Consider the following 15,595-nt stretch of genomic DNA (forward strand, 5'->3'; position numbering starts at 1 on the left):
CACACACACACACACGTTAACTTTGCAGTTGAGAGAACAGTGTCAGGATGTGCAGTCTGGGTGAGATGATGTACAGAGACATCCGTTTCAGAGATAACCTAACTCAGTGTCCTGTTTGTTTCAGTGTGACAGTAAACTGTTGCTGCTGTCTGAGATGCTGCATTGCAGTGAGTGAATTTGGGAGATCCCAAGTGTTGCAGAAAATGAGGTAGTTAGTATGTAAAACTGAAACACTCGGCGGCTAGTAGGTGGTGGGGAACAGAGAAAGGTTGCATTGTAGTTTTAAGAAGAAAAAAAAAGCAGAATTAAAACTTAATAGGGGTTGTCCAATGGACGCTACAAATCACATGACTCACTGAAACACAAACCTTCAATTAGTCCCGTCACTCCATTCTCTTTTGAGATGATGTGTGGTTTTAATTGTGGAGGAAGCTTTGGTTTCCTTATTGTTTATTGTGCTGTTTTGACCCCTCAGTACTGTACACAAAGAGCCTCCACAGCCCAGATCCTCTCGTCTGCAAAAACGTGTCTTTGTGGCCCATCTCGGTCTCTGGTTTAGCAATGGAGCCAAGTACAGGACATGGATATGTATGCATAAATGCATGAGTGTATAGTTTTACAATTACATTTTATATATAAAACAAAGAGGAATGAAAAAATATAGCTCTTTTTTTTTAAACTTTCAAAGAAAACGAAATCTAAAATCTCTTTATTTCATAGCTACTGAATGCTGATGTTATTACTTTAAATACCATTTTTGGAGCACAGAGCTCTATTTTGGATCAGAACTGTTGGAACACAGAGTGATACTGGAGGCGGGAGAGGTGAGGATGGTGGTTGAAGTCTGCTGAAGATCAAACAGCAGCACAGACAGAGGCAGCAACGGGCTGGCAGGTTGTCTGTCTGGCCCTGTCAGACTGCTCTCATTCTGTCACAGCTTGCACGCACACAGACACACACACACACCTAACCTGCAATGTGTATATAAAAGGTTGGTCTTTCCAGAACTTTATTTGTTGACGATGTTTATTAAATGTGATATGGCATGATTTGACCAGTAATGGCTGAATAATAAGCTTCACAAATACATTACTATTAAAGTCTTGTCATGTCTGTGCAGTTCAACAACAGTCCTAATATCCAAAGAGGAATTTAAGGTTCTCCTGATATGTTTTTTCAAAGCCCTGTGCGTAAGAGTGTGATCCAGTGTGTGTACCTCAGCCAGCAGCACTATCCTCTTGCCGTCGGGCCAGATGACGTGGTCCACCTGCGAGCGCACTCTCTCCCAGGTCAGCTCAGGGGTCCGCAGGCTTGCCTACAAGATGAGCACAACCTCATCAGCAACCTCTCTGTTTTTTGTAGTTTTTCCACTTCTTATTTCTGTCTGGCTGAGCTGTCGTCCATTTATCAACATGGGAATCACTGACTCATTACGTTTGGTCTTTTCCAGGACTGAAGTACTTTAAGAAGTGAGTCACAACTTCCTCTAGTGTCTGAACTGCTTCCTTCCTCTACCACGGATTCTTTTTTTTTTAATTCCTTCAGTTCTTCTCATATTTGAACTATTCCTGGCACCTCTGTATTGCTGTTTTATAGTCAGCAGAATGCAATCAGTGCACCATGGCAGCTATCTTTGGTTAGCATTCACTTCTGTGATTTCATTTTATTCTAATATTGTACTCCCTTGTAAGACACTCTGCATGAAAAAGTCTCAAATGTTGGTTTACTTCAGAACCAAGCTGTTATAACAATGACATATAGCATATATAGTGGGATCATAACCTCTATTTAAAGAGCATGAAAGTAAAGTAATAAAAAAACAAGACTCATTCTTATGGTTTGATGGCTTCGTAAAAGTCTACTAGTCTTCACTGCAAACCCACTAACTCAAGCTAAGCTATCAGTTACCATGACGACTTTGAACATTGGCTGCCCAAGGTCAGACAGACAGGAGGATTCAACATGCTGTCATGTTACTGAGAATTGCCATGCTTTTGTTTCTGTATCGCAGATCCTTGATTACGCTCTGCCGTTTCTCTTCAGTTGTCTCTTGGTTTGTTCCATTTTATTTTATTCTTGTCAATCATGTTTGGCCTCTACCCTGTGTTATTTTCACATTATTCCTGTTACTTCACAAGTTTGCGCGAGTTGGTAACTGACCACATCGATCTCGGTGTTGGAGTGTCCCATGTTGCAGACAATGCAGCCATTCTTCATGCGGTCGAGGTACTCTCTCACCACCACATTCTTATTGCCTGATGGAGGGAGAAAGAGAAAGAAACGATGAGAACAAACGCACAAAGAGCAGTTAGATAGCGAAAATGGGAAAAGAAAATGACAGACAAAGAAAGAGACTAGAGTGTGCTTGAAGTTTTATCAAATCACAATTATGTTGAAAAGAGACTCAATGCAGGAAATCTGGGGACTTATTCTGTATCCATTTTTGTGAAACTAGGTTTTTACTGTGCAACGTTTAATTAGTTCCTATCTCACCATGTAGCGCAGTTAATTAAGTCTGAAAATGTGATTTAGTGTGAGAGTTCCACCTGCCTGAGTAGCGCATGTGGACTGATGTGCACTCTGTCTCTAAGTGGACTTTGAGTGAGGGTATCCACCTGAAATTTTGATCAAAACTAGAGGAATTGTATAACAAAACAGCTTTGTTTATATATATGTAAAGTCACACTTTTACACCCAAACAAGTATGATTCATGCACAATTCCTCACCAGGGAGGAAGACTGATTTCCTTGTTTCTCGACAGCGGCATTAGGAATCTAACAAGCTTTCTGAATGTTGCTGCCAGGGCTTTAATGAATCGACCTTAATGGAGACTGGTGCATGACCTTATTAGAACGATGCTTGTCCTGCTTTATTCTTTTAACAGCACTTTGTAACTTCATTAGGAAAATCCTACGTAAAATGCCAAGTGTCTTCTACCTTATTATCCTCTTATTATCTTTTCTGTTCAATTGCAGTCAACCTTAAGAGAGCCCTCTGCTTTCAGCCTGCTGGCAACATTAGGTGATGCAGTAACAGAAACAACTGATTCTCTGCTCCAATTAAGTGTTCAGGACAACCCCCTGGCTGCTGAGCTGAGAACTTGATTAGTAACTGTCACACACTGATGACAATGAGTGAATACCTGTCCAGTCATCCCGAACCAACAGTGACAGAACAGTCTGTGTATTTTTTGTCTTCCACTTTTTTTTTGCCAACAGGACAAATCCCTGTACAGCTGCTGTGAGGTCATTAGTCAGCAATCCAGTGATTATTAGAGAGAAGCACAGCGAGACGGCTGCTGGACCGACCTGTGCAGGTGATGACGATGTCCACTTGTCTGATGACTTCATTCAGTTTGACCAGCCTGAAGCCGTCCATGCTGCAATAGGGAGAGAAGACAATAAAGAGCGTGAGGCTAACAGGATGGAAACCGCAGCGGCGAGCCATGAGAAACTGAACAAGCGCTGTCTTACCACGCCTGCAAGGCACAGATCGGGTCGATCTCTGTGACGTAGACGATGGAGCCCATTGCTTTGAGGGCAGCACAGCAGCCTTTTCCCACCTGAGGAGGACACAGAGGCTATTATTTTACACTATTCATTTTATAAAAGTGGATGTGATAAAAGGCATAGCAAATGATGTTGTTGATGTTTAAAGTTCTAGTCAAGTTTGTATTTGTAATAAAGCTCTTATAGTGGCAGAAGGTGTTAACCACTGATCCATCATTTTTAGCTATTATGACTCTTCTGCTCACTTGCTAACTTGTTATAGCTCACTCTGAAATCACAGCAGCAGGTGGTGTTCAGGTGTTACAGCTGACTCAAATTGGTGGGGAAGTGTGTAGTTGGCTTATTGTAGTTGATATTTTACTGCTCATTTGTTTTGATCTTCCTTTTAACCACAAAAACCACATCATAATTTCTAGATGAACTACTCCACAAGCTCCCTGATAAGTACTAGGCCATAACATATCAACTACTATACTAATAAAGTTGTTTCAATTATTCAACCTTTTAAATACTAAAATGTGTGACGACATTTGTAAAATTCCTGTTCCTACTTGCTTTGATGCCTCAAAAACATGATTATATAATTTGTCTTCTAACCCGCATCTAAATCTCTCCATTTTTACAAGTGGACTTATTATAGTTTTAAATGTCATTTCACTGACGTATATTAAGGAAAAAGAAGATCTAAGGAAGACCTAACATTTAGGTCTCAGTAATGCACTGTGCATGAGCTTGAGAATGAGAAAAATGTCTGTCTTACCTCCCCGTACCCACACACCACCACCTGTTTGCCTCCAAACATGACATCAGTGGTCCTCTTCAGGCTACGGACAGAAACAATAATTTCACTGGCAGCCTCATATTTATTCTGACTGTTCGCAGCGGAGAGGAGGTGGGTGTAATTGCCCTGCAACACAAAATGCTCCCAAAAACAAACATGTTTGGTTTAATAATCCTTAATGAGGTTAAAACAGGAGAGTGTTTCATACCCGTCTAAGATGGACTCCCTGCAGCAGTAGAGGTTGTCGAACTTCTGCTTGGTCACTGAGTCGTTGACGTTCATGGCGGGAACACAAAGCTTTCCTGCCTTGGACAGCTGATACAACCTAAACACACAATACATATATTTTTAAAAAAGTAAGCTATGCTCCTGTATTAATTCTATTCTACTCTTATATACACAGCAATGCTGCAATGGTATAATCACAGTACACTTAACACATTTTCACCACTAGATGGCGATGTTACCACACCAGAAACTGTGTGTGTGTGTAAACACTGACGTGTACATCCTCTCATTTAAAGAGAGACCTGATTTTATCTGAAGTGATGTTTTTCAACCTTTCTGAGTAACTGCATGTTGTGAGTCCTACCTGTGCACGCCGGTAACACTCTCCTCTACAATGCCCTTGATCTTCTTGAACATGTTGGGGTATTTTTTGTAGATCCAATGAGTCAAGTCTCCACCGTCGTCCAAGATCTGACAAACAATTGGAGACGAAGATGAGCATAGTGTTAGAGAGAGAGAAAGAGAGGAACATTTTAATAAAGGGTGAAAAATACAGCAAAAGTCAACCATTTTTTCTTAAATGTTCAAAAGGAAGCAAATCTGTTTACCCACAAATATATTTTTAGAATAATTCCTTGAAAAGATTTGATTAACTGTTGCTAAGATTCAGTCCTGAATGTCTATGAAATGTTACACTTTACCTTTTGCACCATTTCTATAAATCTATTTCAAAATGCTGTTACACATCATCCTGCCTGTACCTCTACCCACAGTGTAAAAATAAATGTGTTTAAAAGATGTAGTTGTCTGCTGAAAATAGCAGCATGTACCACCAACAGGTACTGCAGGATTAAAAAAGAAATGCATTTAATGGGCTTTATTTAGAATGTAGGTGTGCTACCATGTTGGGTTGCCAGCCTTCCACGTTGACACAGCGATCGATGCACCACCAGAAGTCGTCCTCTGACTCACCCTTCCATGCAAATACACTGAAACCTAGAATGAGACAGGAAGCATTTAATGCACAGCAGACGGAAAGTTTGAAATGGAAAAAAAATAATGAATCTGCAGGATGAAGAGAAAGAGAAAGCATCTGAATATTCTAAGACAAAAGAGAGAAGAAAAGGGCAGGTGTCTCACACACAGGAAACCCCCAGGAAACACACAGTCTCACCTCCCTCCGCCAGGGCAGCTGCCACTTCATTCTGAGTGGAGTAGATAGTAAGATGTTGCAGACTGCCCATCTGCACTTGAGGCCCCTAAAAGCTGACAGAGTCTCCATCAAGAACCTGAGGAGAGAAAAAAGAAGGTCATGTGACTTTTTGTTACAGCTGCTGGAGTAATAAGTGTATAATGTTTGGCTGCGAGTGCGTGAGCCCCTGTGTTTCTTACCACAGCAGTCTTTGCAGTACATGTCGGGTGCAGCCACCACTTTGGCCAGGCCGGGCGAGGGGTTTCTCCCCCGGCTCGCTCCTTCAGACCATGCAGGCTGGCATCTCTGAAAAGAGGAGGAAACACACCAACAGACACATCAGTGGATAGAGGAATCAGCCTGGATGTTAAGGAATTCCCAATCATTTAAACCTTTCTTATACTTCATCAGCTAATCCATCACATCCAGCCTGAAGGAGACAACTGACGCTGTGTGTAGCTGTGTGTGCTGTGTGATGGTGTGTGTGTGTGTGCTGTGTGGTGTGTCGTGTGTGTGTTGGTGTGTGTGTGTGTCCTGGAGAATGCAGCCTGCAGGGTTGCCGCTGAGGCTCTCTGTATTGCTATGAAGGAAGGAACGTTAAGGAATGACTGGAAAAAATGTGTGTTACATGTGTTGCGGTTCCCTTAAATGGTTCTGTCTAAAAGCTACAGTGCGGGCGACATATGGCCTGCCAGGAGCTCAACACACCCCGTATCACGCACACACACACACACCACACACACACACACACAAAAAACGAAAACAAACAACACATTCGTACTGTAGATGCCCTCCTTTTTGTACTACCTGTATCTGATAAAGCAAGGCCTGAGTCTAATAGCGCAAAGTTCCAGAATCTGGATTTTTTCTTTTTTATACTTTTAAAATTTGCACACATGTATTTCGCTATGAAGAGCCTTTGCTATGACTTTTCATCCACCCCCCCCGCCAGCAGTGATCGCTTGGGTTTTCTCTCGGCAATCTCGATCTTCTCCTGCGTCCAAAGTGTTTGATGTTTTTGATGCAGAAGTCTCCGTTGCCCTTGGAGTTCTTCTGCTGTTTGTCCCGAGGAGACGTCTCATCGTCAGAGCTGTCCGTGTATGACGCCGCTAAAAAAGAAACGCACACATGGCCAACGGTATTGTCAGTGTGACACACAAACATAATTGTCACGGGCTCCTTTTATCCAAAAGAAAAGAAAGAAAAAAAAGAAGCGGAAATGCAGACGCTCTTCTCGCGCTCCACTTACATGTAGCCGCCATTTTTTACTACTTTGAACTGCCTTCTGTTGCCCACAATGTGACCCAAACAGTAACTTGATTGCCGTACTCAAGACAAGGATATTCTTGGAGACATCTTCTGAACTCCACAGCGCTTTGCCAATGTCTGCTGTCAGTACGTTAGCTCATCACACTTCAACGTGACAGTATTTAAAAGGACAACTATTTTTAAATGACGCCATAACTTTCCCAAGACTGTACTTTACTTATCACTGAAACCAGTGAAGTCATGTGCTATGAATGGGATTTCTACCTAATGAGAGAACTCAAGACTGTGCTACTCCCACAGAGAGCAAAATGTATGGATTCAACATCAACTTCAGACATCTGGCAGACAGCCAAAGGTGGGCATAAACAGACCACAGTCACCCCTGACATTACAACTGATACACCGGTTCGGACCATTAATAAATCTCCATGAGACAGAGTGATCAACGGGTTCAGCAGACTCACGGCTTGGCAGAACCTGCGGATTGAAAGGGATCAACTACATTGATAACTTCAATCTGATGTAGTGATCCAGGCATATATTCAGGGCAGATGGCTGCCATCCAAGCAAATCTGGAGTTAAAGTACTGGTGGACCTGTCTGGTTCAGTCAGTCAAGATGATGCACCCTGACACACAGCAGCCTCACCCCCACTAAGACAAAACACCATAGCCTCAATGTCAGCGTGCTGACAACCAGCTCATGGATCAGTCTCCTAATTCCTCCTCCAGCCACTCGGCCGTCTCCACTGCCTCACCCCTTTTGGGATTCACTGAAAATGGAAGCAATGGCATTAAAATCACCCGTCAGGTCACTGCCACCAGATTTATGTTTTTCAGAAAGAAAGTTAGACCAAGACAACAGTGCAGTAGTTCCCCTTGAGACAACTTTAGCTTTATGAGCAAAGTTAGATTGCATAAAAAGAAGGTGGAGTTGCCATATTGCTTAATATTTTTTTTTCCCAGTGGAAGAAAACTATTGACTGACTCAGCATGTGAGCCCCCACACAATAAGTGGCCCACATGCGGTTATGGTGAGCGATGTTGCGGTTTTACTCCTGTGTGTTTTGTGTAAGATGACGCAAACTATCTGCGCCCACAAATGTTTAATCACAGTTAATTAGAAAATGGTATATCACTGAAAAACAGCAGTGAATCAGACACTGACTGGTGTTTCTCTCAAAAAGAAAGAAATGTTATCCAATTTGCCTAAATTTCCACTGGGTGGACTTTGTGGCACAGTGCTTCACTGGTCTAAATCCTATTTGAAAGTCAGCGACTATTTTGTGTCCATCGATTACATATTTGTGTACAAAAATGACGTTCGGAGTTCCCCAAGGCTCCATTCTGAGGCCTGTTCTGTTCTACATCTCCCAGCTAGCTCAGGATTATGGAACAACACACTAATATAATACCATAATTGTGGTATTTATTGGTACGACACACAATTTATACAAGGATATCACCAGATGACATTTGGTCCATACAAGCACTGAGTAAGTGCATTGGACAAATCAATGACTGCATGTACCAACATTTGTTCCAGTTAAAGATAAAATTTAAATATTTGTCTTTGGAGCTAAAAAAGAACAATTAAAAGTCAGTTCTTAGCTTCAGTTGCAAAAATTTAAACAGCACAAACCAAGCCAGAGGCGTCATGGTGTTAGAACTTAATTTTAACTAACTAATTCTACTTTTGGTTTATAAAGCAATGGACAGTTTAGGGTCAAATACATTTCTGATGTGGTGCTCTGTTATGGACTGTCCAGACCTCTCAGATGGTCTGGACAGTTCTGCTTACTGTCCCCAGAGTCCAGACTTAACATGGGGAAGCAGCATTCAGTTTTTATGCACCACATATGTGGAACAAAGTCTCAGAAAAGGCAAGATCTGGTCTAGCTCTCAGTTCTTCTAATTTGAGGCTTTTCTCTTTGTCATTGAATTGTACTGGATTAAATTTAGGACCATATCTTGCACTGCACTGGAATTGTTTTATTCTCCTGTTTAATCTGCATTGTTCCATTTTTGTTCATTTATGTTCTATTTTACTTTGTATTATTCAATTAAAATCACATGTATGTATGTATATCTTTCTAAATTTACTTGTATTTCTTTTATATCTTGTTTTAATTCCTTTATGTCTTCAACACTATGAATTGCATTGTTTTTAAAAAAGGTGCTATACAAATACATTTGCTTTGCCTTGCCCTAACCAGAGCTTTTAAGGTTTCAAAGTGCAGAGCAAACACAATGCGCCTTTGGTTTCTTCACTGTGAATCAAGCCTGTACTTTTCCCCAACCCTACAATTTCACTTTGGAAGGGCACACATTCTGCACAGCATTGAGTTTAATTGACTTTAAAGCTGTCTGCAAAGCCTTTTTCTACCAACAGAACTCCAGTCTCTTTCCAATATAAGACTGTAGTAGAACGTAAACACAGTACAAATGTGTTTTAGCACCTCTGTGAGATATAAACAGGAGTGCCGGAACTCCACGTTTGGCACCAGCACAGTGTGGTTCTTGTGCTTCAGGCTGACTCACCACACAGGTGAGGTCCTTTTTGTATAACGCAGGTACACTCCCTCAAAATGACAATGGACCAGTACCAAATAAGACTGGGTACCCTGCCAGCACTCTAACAATACCGAAGTTAAAGAACATGCTGTACTGTGCCAGCAAGGGAAAGGCTTTTAAAAAAAAAGGTAATAATCCATGAGTGTACCATTTTCTTTTGAAATCTCCCATCCGTACTGACAGGAGGAAAGGGTGGGGGAGAGTTAGAGCTGAGGAGATCTTAGGGGTCATGAGGGTGGATGCACTGATACTTGCAAAGGATACTGGGACAAAGCCAAACACAGCTTAAGGAAAAGTCAAAATCGAGAGGCTTCAGTATCTGTCTTTTTAAAACTCACAAGGATTTTAGACACTTCCAAAATGAGAATATACTTAACCTATCCCACAACTCAAACTTGGTCTCAGTGTTAGAATATGTAATATCTATATAATATGGGCCAATACTAATATTTATTGACCATTAAGCATACTGTGCCGAGTTAGCACTGCACTCAGGATGGTTAAAAGAAACTGGGATAACATGTCTTATTTCATTCATTCATTCATTCTTCAGCCTTATCAGAACTCGTGCCTACATTACCCACAATGCAATTTGACTGCTGACAACTCAGTCAGAGGTTATGCTAGTGGAGTAATGTAGCCTCCAGCTGCTATCCTCAAGTTAATATGAGGACCGGTAACCTCCTCCTTTATGACTCTACGCCACCAGATTATTTCCCATTTTCAAAATTGTTGTCTTCAGCTCCAACAGGCATGGACTCAAGTGTCATCACTTAAATTTATAAAAACTCTCTCTGGAGACAAAAAAGGCTTTATACAACATTTTCCTCATACACAGCAGTACTCCTAAAGACCTGAAAACAGACTTTGATGTGTAAAATAGGTGGCGTTCCCTTTTTAACTCTGATTACTTGTTAATGTTCGTGATTTAATTTTTTCACAACATCAACACTTACTGTCTTAACTTATTACAAGGTGATTCAGGAATTCATGTGCAGTTTTATAGACCCTCATCTTAAGGGGAAGCCTTATGAGACAAAATCTATACGAAAGTGGTCTTGGGAAAAGTTCTAGTGTTGTGGTTCAGTGTGTCCTCTGCCCTGTGGGAACGATCAGAGAAATAAGAAGCAGTCTGGTGAGGGAATTATGGGAGAAGACAGGGAATCAGCAGAGAGGGGGGAGAAAGAGCATAAAACAGAGGGTTCAAAAGGGGAGACTAAAGGGCTGCAGGAGTTTCTTAAAGCAGCACTGACACATTTCCCTTAATTTGCAAATGCTGTCGGTAATAGTGAAGATGTTAAGAGGACAGACCAAAACGAGCTCATCAAATCACCGAGTGAAATGAATGCAGACTAAGTGCTCGCATCACTATCTCAATATCAAGAAGAAAAAAAACAAACAGATCATTATTTTAGTCATGATCTGACAGCCTCAGGCTGGAGACAAAGGTTCTTGGGAGGTAGAGTGATTTAATGAGCTCTTATCTGGTTGCAGGAGGGAAGTGAGAGGAGAGAAGAAAAGAAAGGGGAAGAGAAAGAAGGAGGAAAAGAGAACACAAGATGTGTGTTAGAGGGAAATTAGAACGTATCCAACTCTCACCTAAGAAAGTGACTCTACATCGAGTGTGATCTAAGGGCTGCTGAGCTGAATTTAAGATATCCAAAATGTTTAAGATTCAAGCAGGTAAGACTGAAGCCTTGTGGCTAAGAAACCGTAGATCTTGTAGATTACCTGCTCTTTCAACAACTGTTATCATCAAGTCCGAGTGACCACAGGGATGATATGATATTTTAGGTATTAGCTAAGGCTCTTTTTCTAAAAAACAATTCAAAGTTTTTTTCTAAGAGCCCAGGTCAATCTGCTTTGGCCATGCCATGCCAAATAGTCCGTTGTGTTTGCGCCTTGCAGAGCCGCTGTGGTCCTGTTTGGTAGCGGCCTGGCCACAACCACCAAGCGATGACCTCCTTCCCTCGGCTGTGCCCTCAGTAAAAGACGACAGAGATAGCTGTGTTTTGTTTTTTTCTCAGTAAGAGTACTGAATTCACACTAAAAAAATTTAGCTCCCCCTGACCTGAGCGGCACATTATGACCATCCAGTAATACTGACTGATTTGTCCATTTGTCCATCTGCCATCCATCTGTTTGTCCATCAGATTCTGGCGCTAGACACGACACCATCCAAGCTGTATCATACACAGATTAATTCATCATGTTAATGGTGTCATTGGGAGATCCATGCCCTGCGGATGACCCTGACACACAGTCCGAAATAAAACAGCCGTCACAGCCGAAACAGCTTAAACAGTATGTGAACAAGAGAGAAGGCAGGACAAGGACACAAAAGTAGAACAGGTTTATTCATATCAGGTTTTTTCCATCTTTGTGCTGCAATTTCTCAGTATGAAAGCAGGAACCTGTTTTTGGTTTACACTTTCGGGAAATACGGTACGCACGTCACTGTGTCATTTGCTGCCTTGTACAAACATTTCCTTCATACTTCATCGCAGTTAAAGCTGGACCAATTAGTCGATTAGCAATTAGTCAATTGTCTGTAAATTGGCAACTATATTTAATAATTGAGTAAACTTGTTTAAACAAAAAATCCAAACATTTGATGATTCCAGCTTCTCAAATTTGAGGATTTGATACTTGTCTTTGCCACATATGAAAGTAAATGAAGTAAGTGTTTGATTGTTATATTTGACCATTAGTTCAAACCCCAATTTGAATATATCAACTGGGGCTTAAGGATATTAAAACCGGCATTTTTCACCATTTTCTGATAATGTACAGACCAAACGATTAATCCCTTTTCGACACTGGATCAAACTTCCTCTAAAGTCCTTTTCTGGTAGTGGGATATGCAACACTGCAGGCTTGATCAAGCTGTTAAAGTAAAGAAATCCAACTTCTACGTAAATGCCTTTAAGGCCATATTCGGACATAATGGGACATTTATGAAAAGAGGGAAAATGCTTGCATGATATTTTCCACCTGGTGCATTAATGAAGTGGTATCATGACTGCAGGAAAATAGCAGTGAGGAAGAAGAGTGTTTTCTGCTCACAGGCAGCATCACTGATTGATTTTAAAACTAATTTTGCCCCTGAAGCTTATAGTCATTGGACCATATTGAGAGTGGAGACACCTAATTTATAACTTTATAATGTCTGAAGGTTAACAAGCATGAACAGACGTGAAGTTGGAACTCTCATTTAATTCCTTTTTGCCCACAGATTGCAGTATGTATAGCGCTTTGCTGGATAGCCATTTATGGTGGTGGTGAAAAACTTAACTGAATCCGCAGTCCCATTCATGACTATAGTGAGAGAGTGTGTGAGTAACCAACAATTCAACCACACCCAACACTTCCCAGTTCTCCTCCTTTCTCTCTCCCCCTCTCCAGCACTCCAGCAGCAGCTAATCCTGTAACAGAGCCCAGTTTCACATGAACCGCAGTGTCAGAGTGTGAGACCGAGAGCCAGGGAGACGCGGAGGTGAGCCGGAGAGAAAAGTACAATCACGCAAAGGAAACAGCCAGGTTAAACACTCTCTGTATCTTTGGTGTACGTACGTAATGGAAACATGTCATATCCACAAGCGAGTCTGATGATAAGTGGTGCGCTACTGAGACTGAGCAATGTGGAGAGAGTGTGTTTGCGTGTGTGTTTACCTGAGCTGTAGCTGTCTGTGGAGGACTGGGAGATGGAGCGGGACAAAGAGCGCCGGCCGATCTTGGAAGGACGCTTGTTGAACTCCTGTTTCTGGTCCGCAAACTGGATCTGCTGGTGGACAGGGGGCAGAAGCGGACAGAGATCAGAACTCTTTGTACACATACACATATAGAGCTCTTGGAAAGCACACACACACACAAGCGCACACAAGCACACAATACATTAACTAAGATTATGATGAAATTCAATAGCCAACCATTAAAAAAAAAAAAACTTGCAAACTGCATCTTTAATGACGCCATTTCTCTTTAGGCCATGCTATGTTTATGTAAGGACAGCTTTTTTATAAACACATCAAACTGTTGAGATAAGAAAGAACACAAAATACAGATTAAAAAAAAGGGCTCATAATAAAAATAGAAGAGACAGAATCGGTACACTGCCGTCTCCAAGGAAGGAGGGCAGCTCTAAGTTCATTCTGACTTAAAAAAAAAAAAAAAAGATAATAAAGACAATGAGGCTATTATCAAGCAGGCGACAAGGCCACAGAGCTGACACGAGGTACAACAGTTCATCCTGGCTCTGTTTGACACTAGTCAGGTCACACACTGACCATGACTATCACTTTGTTGATCTTTCCGCTATTACATCAATAGCTTGGTGTATCATACTTCATGTACTGATAATATTCCAGAGTATGAATAGCTGACTTATTCCTACCATAAAACTACAAGAACAATACATGCTAGTGGGGGGATGTTTGCAGTTGTGAAAACATGATTTTTTGGTCCTTTCTTTTTTATCTCTAACTGAGAAAAGTTGTTCAATAATGCCAACAAATGAGCAAATATTTCTGTCACGATTAACATTGGAAAAGCAGATTTTTCCCAACGCCTCTCTGTCCTCTGACGGAGGTGGTGAAAAGCTTTACAGATTTGATAAAAAGGAGCAGAATGAGTGTCACTCCTCATTGATTTTCATTCTTCATATTTCTGAGAGAAAGAAAAGGCCGTCCTTGAGTACAAAAAGAAGCAAATATTTTCAGGTTTTTGTAAAGGAGAAAAAAATTGATAGTCATCCTCTGTGTGTGTATGCAAGTCAGATACCAGGAAGCTGTGTACGTCTGTGTCTTTCATTCACGTTTCATTCGTAGTGCGTGTGTGTGACGTTCAGTAAATGGCACAGGGCATCACTGGTGTCCAATCACGAAGAACATTTGAGTCATCATAACCAGAGGTCTTACATCAACACATGATATCATTAACGGTATAACGCTCTCATTTCTGTATCTCGCCTTTTCTCTCAGTTTAGTGATCACCGGGCCTTTTCTTAAGCAGTACCCTCAAGACTATAACGCAGACTGGAGCATCAACACCTTTCCAAAAAAAAAAAAAAAAAAAAAGGGGCACAGACAGTACAGCTCTCAGAGAACACCACGATATACCATATCACACAGAGACAAGGAAGAAGCTGATCATCACATTCCTACAAACCACTTTCAAGCCAGACTGAGCATCCTCTCCCTCCACTCAGTCCTTTTATTCTTACCTTCTTCACACAGGGCTCACTGCTTTCCCCATTCTTTTTCTTCTTCAGCATTGCTGCATGTGGGTGGGGGTGTGTGATAAAGTTGCAAGTATGTCTGATTCAAGACCTTGTGCACTGAGGGGACCTCGTCTTTCGAGGTCTGATCATTTCACAAAATTTCTCAGGCTACCTCTTCTCCCTCTGCCTCTTTTTGAGCCTCTGCTTTCATACAATCCAGCCCAAACTGGTCCAGCCATGTGCCAGCAAACACAATGCAATGAATTGTTTCCCTTTCCTTTCATTTTTCCCCTCCCTCTCTCCCTCTCTCCTACCTTTGTATTCTTGTTTAATTGTTGATTGTTCAAGAGATCGAGTTCCCTGAGTAGTTGCTGGTATCAAAACTGAAGATTATCTTTGCCCCTGATGACCCAATTTAATTTTGAGGTGTAGTATTAGAACTTGGTATTGAAAGAGTGAGGAAAAACTACTGAACACTAAATGTATTGCTGAATATCTAGGGTGGGACTCTATGGAATTATTAAAATATATTCCACATTTGAGCACAAAAGAACAACTTGTTATCTAAACAACTTTCTGTCCAAAAGCTTCCCAAGTCCTTGCCAATGAAAAAAAACAGAACACCAAAAACACATTAACCAGGCCGTACAAAAGGGAGCAGTAAATCTTAAAAAAAAAAAAAAAAAAAAAACAAACAACAACATGAGCACAAGTCTATGCTGTACTTGGCATGGTGGTGCTTGGAACTTAATGCCAACGTCGCCATGCTAACATGCTGATGTAGAAGATGTTTACGATATACTGTACGGCACGTTGAGCGCGCTA

General features: G+C 41.3%; 1 protein-coding gene across 1 annotated transcript in view; it reads right to left on the reverse strand.

Moving 5' to 3' along the window:
- LOC118342361 (putative adenosylhomocysteinase 3) overlaps positions 1-15,595 on the reverse strand; it is a 39,185-nt gene that overhangs the window by 2,726 nt on the left and 20,864 nt on the right. Inside the window, exons 2-13 of the mRNA XM_035680870.1 lie at positions 13,225-13,336; positions 6,652-6,820; positions 5,912-6,017; positions 5,694-5,778; positions 5,421-5,515; positions 4,884-4,990; positions 4,500-4,616; positions 4,271-4,334; positions 3,475-3,563; positions 3,310-3,380; positions 2,161-2,255; positions 1,217-1,315 (exon numbers count right to left, since the gene is read on the reverse strand). Of these exons, the coding sequence (XP_035536763.1) occupies positions 1,217-1,315; positions 2,161-2,255; positions 3,310-3,380; positions 3,475-3,563; positions 4,271-4,334; positions 4,500-4,616; positions 4,884-4,990; positions 5,421-5,515; positions 5,694-5,778; positions 5,912-6,017; positions 6,652-6,820; positions 13,225-13,336 (1,209 nt within the window). The remainder of the gene's footprint in view (positions 1-1,216; positions 1,316-2,160; positions 2,256-3,309; positions 3,381-3,474; positions 3,564-4,270; positions 4,335-4,499; positions 4,617-4,883; positions 4,991-5,420; positions 5,516-5,693; positions 5,779-5,911; positions 6,018-6,651; positions 6,821-13,224; positions 13,337-15,595) is intronic.

Source organism: Morone saxatilis, unplaced genomic scaffold (genome assembly GCF_004916995.1).
Source record: "Morone saxatilis isolate NCDOM2014 unplaced genomic scaffold, NCSU_SB_2.0 Contig10, whole genome shotgun sequence".
In the NCBI taxonomy this organism is placed as follows: domain Eukaryota; kingdom Metazoa; phylum Chordata; class Actinopteri; family Moronidae; genus Morone; species Morone saxatilis.